The sequence below is a fragment of the Glycine soja genome, chromosome 18, assembly GCF_004193775.1.
Source record: "Glycine soja cultivar W05 chromosome 18, ASM419377v2, whole genome shotgun sequence".
NCBI classification, from domain to species: Eukaryota; Viridiplantae; Streptophyta; class Magnoliopsida; order Fabales; family Fabaceae; genus Glycine; species Glycine soja.
The window spans coordinates 54,641,252-54,653,101 of NC_041019.1; the positions used below are offsets into that span (position 1 = coordinate 54,641,252).

An 11,850-nucleotide genomic window follows, 5' to 3' on the forward strand; every position below is an offset into this window, starting at 1 on the left:
AATATGAGGATTCTAACTCAAGTTTAATATGGTTGTATTGTTAGCCGAGATGACATGTTAAAAATATGAGGGGTCTAACTCAATCCAAAAATTAGTTCAAAGAGTGAGGATTGTCTCTCTCTTATCAAGTCTAAAAGTCTAATATGACTATAGTGAGACTTAGATTATTTCTAACACAAAGTTTAATAACTGTATTTCAAATTCTACAGTTACAAGATGAAATTTTAAGCACAAGTAAACAAGTTTGCTCTGCATATACTTATTTGCAGAGACATTAAAGTATTGATGAAATTGCATTGACTATCTTAATGGCATACCCATCCTTCATGTTCATAAAATTTTTCTTCTTTTGATTTGGTTGCAATTGCGAAGCTATAGAATTAAATGGGTAACATGCCATACCTTTTTAAATTTTAAAATGGATTAAACCAAATTGAATCTCAGCCGTTAAAGAATTTTAGTACACATGTCATCTCAAGATTCATTGGACTGGAGATCTGAATTTGCAAAGGAAAATGAAGAGGATTCGGAAACAAGGAACGAGGCTGCTTCGGAATTTTCAAAGTCATGGATTGGAAATCTTTGGTCAATGACTCCTTTCTTTGTTGCCTTTTCCCTCTTCATAATCTCCGAAGGCTGTGAAAATGGAGATATTGTCATGTATATCATGTCTCATAACACATGTATAAGGTTAGAGAAGGGTAAAGAAAGAAAAATAAAATGGTGGTTTCGAATCTTTCAATTTATATTTTTAATAAAATTAACATTTGTAGACAAAATAAAATAAAAATTTTATGATACTTTTATAAAGAAAATTACAATAAATAAATGCAAATTGCTTGTGTATACAAACACTAACTTAGTATTCTTTTAATTTATCTTGTGTTATATATAGAGAGAAAGAGAGGACATATATGAAAGAGGATATATATAGAGAGGGATTAGTGAAAATGACTTAAAATTACAGTTAATATTGTTTTATATTATTAATTTAACAGATTATATTCTACAGAGAAAAGAAAAATGATCAATCAAAAAGTTTAACGGATTATTTAATTTGCATATTATGTAAGAGAAGCATGATAAAATATATGTTTGGATGATTCTACACCGTACAGTATCTTCACGTTTTAACAATAATTATCACACGATGACTGCAGTGTTCAAACACCAGAATTTATATGCATTATGACAAAACCATCAAGGAAATAGTCCTTAATTAGTCTTTATCCTGTAGCTAACAATCTAAATTCTGACGAACCACAACTGGGACCTCAAGGAAAATATTGGTTACAAATGTGTGCATTACATACATTCTTCAACATCGTACCAGAAATTATATTTTTACATAAATTTTATATAAAAATTATACAATAAAAAGATATTAAAAAAAGTTTATGTCCACCTAGGTTCGCAGGTCCAAACAATCTTTAAGGTAATCATAGATACTAATATAAAAACTGTCCAAACTCCACCGAATTAGCCACATGTTGATTTTGTGTAGATTTGTATAGTAAGGGCTCACACACACCTTTTGTGTCAGTTTTTTATTGCCTGGCACCCCCTCTCTTCTACTCTATTTCTTTTTTGTATTTTACATTTTTTTTTTCACTAAAATTAAAATGTTTCTCATGGCCGTGCAAAACACAAACATTGTTCTAGTTATTATAAAAATTTATATGTTGGACATGTTATGGAATTATGATGTTAATAACTCTTGCTTGCTAATATAGTATTAATATTAGATTATCTTTCATGTTGGTTGGCATATCTTGGGGGCAACTTTCATGTTTTTCCAGTAATATAAATGTTTTGCATATATATATATATATATATATATATATATATATATATATATATATATAAGATGACCTTTTAGATGCTACTATTTAATGACAGTACAAAACTACAAACAGTTCATTGTTGATAAATTTATTATATAAACAATGTAACTATATCGTATACATCGATAAACTTGTGGTCCATCTCTTACATGCTATCAAGTTCTAATATAGGAGGTTCTTATCTGGTATTTGTAATGGTTATTCCCTTTCTCTTTCAGAGGCTAAAGAATCTTTCATAGTGTTTCCCATAAGGTTATGGAAGAATTCACACTTGTTAAATATAGAGAGACAATTAAGTGATATTTCCTCTAGTCTTACTTAAATATAAGAAGAACAAAAAAAAATTATTGGTTTCAAATATTAAAAAATTTCAACTAATTTTAGATTATTTAATGTTATTATTATTAAAATATCCTTCATTTAATTAAGATGTTAGTTTTAATGATTCTTCTTTATTTTTTATACAAAATTTTAATGAATGATAAGTTAAAAAAATTAATTTTTATTTAAAATTAATATAATTAACTAATTTTTTTAGATAGTGTGAAATTTAAGTTTAAGATTGGCAGTAATATTCTTTAAATTTCAATCATTCAACCAAATTATTGATTAATTGAAAATTTGTAGATAAAGAAAATGGGCCCCATTTGAATTGTGGGTCCGTAATATTTTGTTGGAAAAGTCTTAAAAAAAAAGAGATCCTCCGTGCAATTTGAACAGTAAGACGAAATAGTTTTAATTGGAAATGATGTCATCATCAACTTAGCAAAGTCGTTCCATATCTTTCTTGTCTTTCGTATTTTATATTTATTAGAACTACATCTACATGCATACTAATTAAAGTTAGTCACTTTTGGACTTTGTCTAGGGAGTGGATTGTTTCAATATCAAAGTTGTGTTTTAGTCTTACACAGCTTTCTAATGCAGAAGAAGCAAGAAAGTTGTATGAACAGAAATAACACAAACGGGAAAAGCCTTTCATGGAGGAGGAAGACAGAGTTGAGAATACAATCAAGAATAAGCTTTAAACTACAAGGATTGTTATCCAACGGAAAAGGGAAAAATGATGAATAATTGATATATTAACAAGCTTGATGTGACAAATCAGCCACCCCACACAACTAAGTAATATACACCTCTAGCTCTACCTGGAGTGATTTACCCATTTCACGTAAGTCAAAAGGTGCAGTATAAAGCCTTTTTTTAGCATTAATGTTCTTAACCAATATGATTGATGCGTATTGAATTTTCTTACCAAAAATTGGCCAAACTTATGTTACCAAATAACTTGAATTTACTTCTAACATTGTGCAGTATCAAAGTTGTGAAAGCACGAGGCACAAAAATGATGAGAACGATTATGACCCGGCATTGCAAGGATGGAGAAGAGAAAAAAAATGAATTTTCTGCACATTTCAAATGTCTGGTAATCGTACATAATGAATAACAATATATATATCCTACAAACAGTTCCCCAATTCAATGGACCCGTAAGAAAGCAATCTCATGAACTACTCCTAGAATTCACCATCATGATATCAAATCAAAGTGGGTGAAGGTAAAAATTGATACTAACAAAAAATAAGAAACTAAAAAATGAAGGGTAACCTCACAAATTCAATGGACCCGTAACAAAACGCTGCTCTAGAGGGGGGAACCTCACAAATTAACTGTTCTAGCACTTGTGTTCTCAACACCAACTAGATTGATGAAACAAGCCTGACTTTTTTTTATCTCCAGCATCCACTTTATTCTCCAATATTCAACTATGGAATCTTTGCTATATTTGTCCCATAGAAGATCAATAATAGTATCCTTTCACAAACCAAAAATAGAGGACGTGTCTATGTCAAAACTCAAGGGCTCAAATGATTCTTTAAGACCAAGCAGGAATGGTAACTGTGTCATCTGCAAAAATGTAGGGAATGGAAGAAATCCACCCACAATGTTTTTTTATCACTTTGCCCTCTCAACCAATTTTATATTTGCCTTGTCAAATTCATCTTGAAGAAAATTTCAAGCTGCAAAAATTTAGATGAAACCAATATTACTCGTCCCTTTCACATTCACTGTTGTACAAAACATTGTGCTCCACATTGGCAGACTATGCTTCCAGGATATGACAGTTCCTCAAAAAATCATTAGAATAATTGACATACTTGGTCCAAAATGGCCGAAGATGTTCAAAGCCAATTTGTAACCAAGGTTTTGACTGGCCATTGTAGTGAATAACAGCAGCCTTTTTCACACTCTCAATATTGGTATTGTTCTGATAACCCAATCCAAGCATGTGCCAAGAGGGATCAATTGGGTGAACAAGTCCTTTAAATGCAATTAAAGCAGGAGGAAGGGTTCCAAGCTTCCACATTGTCAGGTTTGACTTCAGATTCTGCCATAGTGAAGCTGTCAATAAATATATTTTATGGTAACAGAAACATTAAAGACCAAATGCCCAAGAATTCCCAATACGGGCCCCCCCTTATTCAGTTTCACAAGGAAAGGGGGGTTCAATAAGAAGCCAAAAACAGAAGGAAACAAAAGGTCACGTTAATGACATGTAGATTATAGATGTTTAACCCACTCAATCAGTTGCTGCACAGAGAAAATTAATTTATAATAATGTGTGGATTTTGTATGAAAATCAAAATAATAATTTAAAATTTTGAAAAACTGCAATTATATTAGTCTGAGTATATGTGGACTTTACCTCTTTCAGCCAAGAATGATATATCTCTCTTATATTAGTTCTTCTCCATGCATGCAGATCAAAGATATTCATTCCATAAGCCCAAGCACACTCATCAGGGTCCAAATTCCTTGCAATGAGAGGATGGGAAAAATTAAAGTAGTTCCTAAAATGCTTAGACATTACCCACTCATCTTCACCTCTGCAAGTTTCCACAGCCCCGTTAACTTTTCCTTCCAGGTCAATTTCCCAAAGCGGAGACAAGTCACGCTGAATCACCACATCATCATCCAAAAAAACCACCTTGTCAAGGTTTGGGAAAAGCTGTTTGACATGCAAAGCAAACATAATCAACACAAATATATCAAACAAAACACAATTTATGTTCAAAAGAGAAAGACAACAATAACATTTTATCTAACATTAATATTAATAATATAAAAAAATAGCAATCTCAGCTATAATGGTGCACAAGTTCAGAATACTGATGAAAGCAATGCAATGCAAAAGCAAATTAAAGTTAATATACTTGAACAAGCAACAATAGAAGGGGAGAGGGGAACATTCCTCTATTCATAGCACAGATAAATAGAGAGGAAAAAGAGAAACAGAACAATTTGCAAAGATTTATTGAATCTTAACAAGAATGAGACAGAATGCTCCTTCCAAGGTTTTCCCCTTTTACAATTAGCTAACATTCAGATCTCCAATACTAACAACTCAATGCCCTCTCATCTGCAATTTCCCCTCTATTTAAGCTAAATTTTTTATATTATCCCTTTCAACTATTTAACAACCAACAGACAGTTTTAACTGTCTGATTCCATCTAACTGCTTTGTCTCACTTCAGTTGACTTTCTTTCATTCTTCACTCCTGTGACCTATCATATTTCATGATTTATGTTCCTCCTTCATGTTGTATAAATTCCTAGAAAGCAACTTAGGCAAAAAAGACAAACATTTTGCTTTAATAAATTCTAGGTCATATTCTATGCTTTAAAACATGGTTTTTATGTTCTCTTCAATAACTATAATTTGTAAAATGTTCAGAGACATTCCGTGCCCATGGCCACTTTTGCCACTACAAATTCAGTTCATAAAAGCATTCATAAATATACAATGCAGAATTTTACAGAAAAATATTCAGCTTCAGTGACCAGTCAATTGTTCATTCTTTAAATTACATTCAACATAAAAAAATTACAGAGAATATTAGAAAATGATAAATAAAAAAGCCAATGAATTGTACTACTTCTGTAATGCTTGAAAAGTATCAATATATATATATATATATAGAGAGAGAGAGAGAGAGAGATGGACAAAGAAAACAGAATGATCATTGTTGAATGCAATTTACCTCTGGTAAGTATATGCGGAGATGGTTGAGTAAAGATATGTACTTTGGACTTCTGGCCTGCAATTTAGATGCAAATTTACGTGGACTGATGTCACTGAGATTGGCTCCTGCAATATGATTCCCATGGTAGTAATTCCTAATCCCATTTTGATTTTCTACAGCTTCAAGCACTGGGACATTCTCTCTAGTCAACCAGTCAAATTGGTGAATGCTTTTGATTTCGACTACGGCAGGGGTGACTGGATTCAGTGCAAACCATGAGTGCATACCCGCATAAGTTTTTTTATCCGTGATCACATGGAAGACTATCTTCTCAGGTTTCAGAGATGACTGGACAGTTGAAGCAACAACTACTGAAGCAGCCAATATGTTATCAGTTGACAGAATAAAATGGTGATAAGAGTTGTCGGACAGTAAAGGAAGTAACTCGGGAGGAGGCAACTGTTTGCGTGCATGGGCATTTGATGAATATTCATCAGTCAGACGTAAAGACAGACAATGAATCCCTTTAGGGATAGAACTTGCTGCGAAGTGTTTATTCATCAGCTCTGCAAATTTAGACTCTCTGATTTCTCTCTCATGTTTTTCCATCTGCCCAAGAAGCACAACATTTTTACAAAGATCAATAAAATCACCATTATCACAATATTTATACAAGAACAGTACTGTATAGTCTAAACAATGTGACTATTCTTTTGCAAGATGAATTAAAGATATGAATATACTTATGCTAAGTTTCACACATCAACCTTGCAATCATGATTATCTATTTTCCAGTTCAGTGGCATCATACAAAATTCAAGTAAAATTATAAACCAGTATTCAAAGTAGATGAACAACCAGTATATATCTATATCAAAAGAAATCTAACAGTTTTGGTAAAGTATTCTCAACTGACTTCTTTAACAAGGTTAAATTAACGAAGTTAGCAACATCATCAAAAGCAAGATAACCCTTTCTCCATGCAACAAGAAAATTAAACATATACAACTAAGCATAGCACCTACATAATTTTGTTTAGATTTTTCTTTGTAAATATTAGTTATAGATGAACCAAAAATACAGTCAGTCAAATCCTACATATTGAGAAAATTCCATATAATACAACAGTGAGTACTCAGTTCAATGCTACCACAACTACATAGAATCAAGTCTAGCAGGGACTTACATCCAATTTATAAAACCAAAGCCATAGACTAATACATTTCAAATAAATATTTGTCTAGAAAAGTCATGAACTGGATCATTATATCTCTAGACAGAATATTGAGCCTTTGTTATATAAGTTGTCAAGGACAGAATATTGTTAGTGTGTTCCTTGTAAGCCATAAGACAAGACTTAAAAATGTCCATAGAATTTAGTTTGAGAAAACCTTTTCCTTACTCAATATCAATTAACCAAGAAACAGACAACACTTCGTGTTAAATGAAACAAGCAACTTACCATTCCCCTTAGCATGAATGCAAAAGTTTTTGCATCGTACTGATTGTTCTTCATATCAGAAACCAGTTGATCAAAAGAATCCGGCAGCTGTAGATCAGGAGGAATTTCCCCAGCCTTCACTTCGTTAAGGATCTTGTAAAAATCTCTAACCAGTCTCTGCAACACCATCAGTGTCATCATAACCACCCAGATTCAGAAAATAATTTAAACCATAACTTTACTGGATATGATAATAAAAATTATTTACCCCTGAATCATCAGCCCTCCCAAGAAGCCTCGGTCCCAACCGCCTACCTAAACAATCTGGAGAACAAAATAAGTAGTCAATAAATGGTTTAAAACAGGCACAAGGTGAGACATAAAAAAGGCACAAATAATAAACTTTCAGAATCTAATCCAAGTATCATAAAAAAAAGCATGCTACATACGGCTGATGTTTCAGTGAGAAAGAAACAGATAGACCAGAACTACTATTATTATCAACATACCAAAAAAAGCATAACCACGCAATACTCAACAGTCAATAGAATTCAGGAAATGAGGATAGTGTTCATTCCTCAAACGCAATATCCATTATCAACATACTGAAAAAAACATTGCTTAGACAGGGACCTTAAAAACAACAAACATTGGCCCATAATTTTTCCCCTAACTAGTCACAAAAGCACTAAGTAGTTTTTCAGTCAAAAAATGAGGATAGTATTCATTCCTCAAACTCAATACTCAACAGCCAGTAGAATTCAGGAACACTTGCCACAAAACATCACTTACACAAGTTGCACTTAAACCACCTGGTCACACTTCAAAATTCAGATACTAAAACAAAAAGTATGTACACATTAACACTAGCCAGAGCTACAAAACTTTCACCACAAAAAACACTTACACCAATTACTCAACCACACACAACAACACAAGTTTTATTTATCTTACCGGATGACATTAACTACACAGATCAGCAGCCAACTGAAATTCATCAATCTACCAAACACGGATCACTCACGACAAACAACAATAACAAATAAAGCCTTATCCCACCAGATGAGGTCGACTACATGGATTACTCAGACAGACTTACACAATCATTGCTCTAAAAATCTAAAACACGCTTATCCCCGAATATTCATTTTTTATATATTTATTTAAATCACATAAACACAAACCACACAACGTTCAAATCAAGATCTACCTAAGAAATCAAACAAACATATTAAAAATTGCAATGCAGGAATTGACGAAAGGGAATGAGATTTGAGAGTACCGAAGGAGGAGCAGTTGTTGACACCTTCGAGGGTGACGAGGGCGGTGAGGATGAAAACAAAGGGAAGGAGAAAAGCGAGGATGAGGATGGTGTGGAAGAGGGTTCGATAGGAAATGTGGCGAGCTGCGACCTTGATCTTCATCAAGTCAATAAAGCCATTGTTGTTGTTGCTGTTGCTGCTGCTCGATATGGTGATGCTTCTCATGCTCGGCGAGAAGTGAAGCTGCATCGTCGTTCACGCCGCAGCCCCACCGCCGCAACAACCCTACCACCACCGCGCCAAAACGACAACGACACCCACCATGCCCACACCATCACATTCTCATTCCTCACGATCTCAAAACGACAACAATCGTGTGCCTGCCACAAATCCGAATCCAATCAATCCAATAATCGATCGAGGTGGTTGTGGGTTATGCTTCTTCGAGTTCCTCTCCCATGGATCATCAACAAGGAGAGAGAAAGAGAGAGAGAGAGAGATTTTTGGGTCTTTTTTTGTTTTGTTTTTTACTTTTGTTTTTTTTTTTTGCTCTCTTTGTTCGGAGCGTTCTCATTGGTCCGATCTAGAATTTCGTTTTCCCCAAAATAAAAATGTGAAAAATAATAAATAAATGAACTCATTGATAAAAAAGAAAATGTGTCAAAGTTGGGCTTGGAGAGAGACATGTGGAGAGTGTTTGAGCTTGAGATTAGGGAGCGGGAGCATGATTTAGGACCTAAATTTAGATTTACATGTTTCCGATGTTTATGGGCTTGGTTTAAAGAATTCCTATGTGGATACTATTATGAGAAAAGTGGTGGTTAGTTTTGGTTCAAATTTCTTCATATTTTGTGTTAGTGTGAGCTGTGGCAAGGGAAGAAGTAGGATAAGGTATGCAAAATACATTTTTGGAAGAGATAAGAAATTTTATGTGTGAAGGTTCAAGTTATATATCAAAAATTAATCTCTCATAATAACTTGTAAGAACATATTGGAATCTCGTCAAGAAATTAAAGATCTTAATTATATTGATTAAAAAAATATATTAGTATTACTTACATTGCATGTAATAGAGGTTTTAAAATTTCAAGTTCTATTTTTAATTTGTTATAAATGGCCCAATAACATTTTATTATTTTCTATATAAACTTTTAAAATGAAAATAATGATATTTTTATTTTTAAAAGATTTTTTTTTTCAACTCATAATACAACACTGAAAGAGAATTAAAGAAGTTGCAAATCAAGCTTAAGAATAATAAAAATAATAATATGGGTGAGTTGAGCTTGGTGTAGAAAAGGTATGGTAGGAAAATGATCTGGCCTCTTCCCCATCTTCTTCGGGGTGCATGCGTTGGTAGAAAGGAAACATCTGTCCCCGGGGCAGATTCACATTGAGGAAAAATAATTACATAAATTTTTTAAAATTATATATATATATATATATATTATTTTTAAAATAATAAAATTAAGTGTATAATAAAAAATAAAGTATAAAAAAATATCATGGATAAAATGAATGTTTTATTTCATTTATATAATTTATAATAACAATAGAGAGTATACATTTTACTAGATTATTTTATTCTTTAATATTTTTAATTTTTTATTATTATTTTATCCTAATAATTATCTGTTAATTTTTCATTTCTATTTTTTTAGTTAGAATAAGTAAAGAAGTACGGAATGTTTTTCTCCACCAGTAATTAATAAAAGAAACAAGACAATAAAAAGATATTAAAAGTAAATTATTTAAATAATTTGTACAAACCTTAACGTACTTCTTCCATATACAAAATCAAATTTTTTCCATGTAGTTAAAAGTCATGATTAGTTAGTATAATAAGTTGAGAGCAATTAAATTTAAAAATAATATTTGAAACGAAAATGACAAAATTTGAGAAATATAAAGTAAGAAAAAACATAGAGGTTTTTTTGCAAAGGAGAGCCAAGAATTATACTGAAAATAAGATTTATCTGTCTACTTTCTCAGTTTCTCTTAGCCACTAAGTATGTTGAGAAAAAGTAGGAAGAATTTTTTATTTTATTTTAAATGTATAAGTGTTCAGATTAAATTTGAATAAATGGCATCCACGCCAACTAGAAATGGGGAATAATTATGGTTTGATCAAAATGTTGCAATCTGCAATGAAAGTTGAATTTAATTGAATGGGTAACTCTCAATAATAGTTGGCTCAAAGTATATATTTTAAGATTTGTGTTCTTCTTCTTCATCCATTTCAAGCAAATAAAAAGACAAAGGATTGATTGTTAAACAGATTGTCTCAAAGGTCTAATTTTCCCACTCTGTACAACTTATCATGGAAGAAAGTTGCAGCCTTGCATGTAACATAAAAGACAGTGAGGGATACTAACACACTTTTTAATGCATTTGTGTATTTATTCTAGTACAATTTTTATTATTTAAAATTTATAAAAGTAAAAGGAAAGGAAAGAAAAATAACAGGAAGGAAAGTTGTTTGATAAAAAAATATATCTAAAATGACATAAATGTGTTTTATAATAAAAAAAGGAGCATACAAAGATAAAAATATTTTGGTTAATTTGTGTATAACTGTATAAGAGCACCTTTCTCTCTCCCTTTCTTCCATTTTTGTGTGAAATACTCAACATGTGGATCTCACTTACTTTTTGTTGTGTTTCGTTTTATTAAGTAACCAGATAGAGTTTGTAAGAAAAAGTAACCGAATAGAGAAAGAATGATGATTTTGTTATCCTTTTTTTTATCCTCTCCACTCCTTTCAAGTTTCTAGCTTACAAAACTGACAATAAATAAAAAATAAAATTCACAAAATTTTATAATTCTAGATAAGTTTTAAATGATAGTAATAGAGCATAACTTTTATAGCACAACTACAACGCAATATCAACTTATTATAGGCTAATGGCACCGGCAAGTAGACATATAGATGTCTGGAAAGAAACAAATTGGTTAGCCATATCCATCGCATGGGTAAAATGGGCAAATAAATGCTAACAGTTTTGTTACCTAACTGAAATGGTAGTTATAGGCAAGTAGAAGTATATTGGAAAAAAAAAAGTAATTAAGGATATGTTTCGATAAGGAAATTTAAAATTATAAGAAATTTTAAGAATTTTAAATATTTTAATTAAAATTCTTTTATTTTCAAAATTTTGTGTTTGGATAAAAAAAATTAAAAGTGTGAGGGTAAAAAAAAAATGAATGTTTCCCAAGAGAAGAAGAGGGATACGCAATTGGAAGTCGCAGTGGAAGCGGAACACAGCAGAAGAAGTACA

General features: G+C 31.8%; 1 protein-coding gene across 1 annotated transcript; it reads right to left on the bottom strand.

Annotated features, from left to right (window-relative positions):
- Positions 1–3,228: 3,228 nt before the first annotated feature.
- Positions 3,229–9,167, bottom strand: LOC114396664 (probable galacturonosyltransferase 14). Its single transcript, XM_028358754.1, has 6 exons — positions 8,593–9,167; positions 7,579–7,634; positions 7,332–7,487; positions 5,888–6,478; positions 4,552–4,854; positions 3,229–4,233 (listed from the first exon to the last, which is right to left on the bottom strand). Exons 1-6 carry the CDS (start codon positions 8,819–8,821, stop codon positions 3,949–3,951), a joined length of 1,620 nt encoding a protein of 539 aa, XP_028214555.1. The 5' UTR covers positions 8,822–9,167; the 3' UTR covers positions 3,229–3,948.
- Between the last annotated feature and the right edge of the window lie 2,683 nt (positions 9,168–11,850).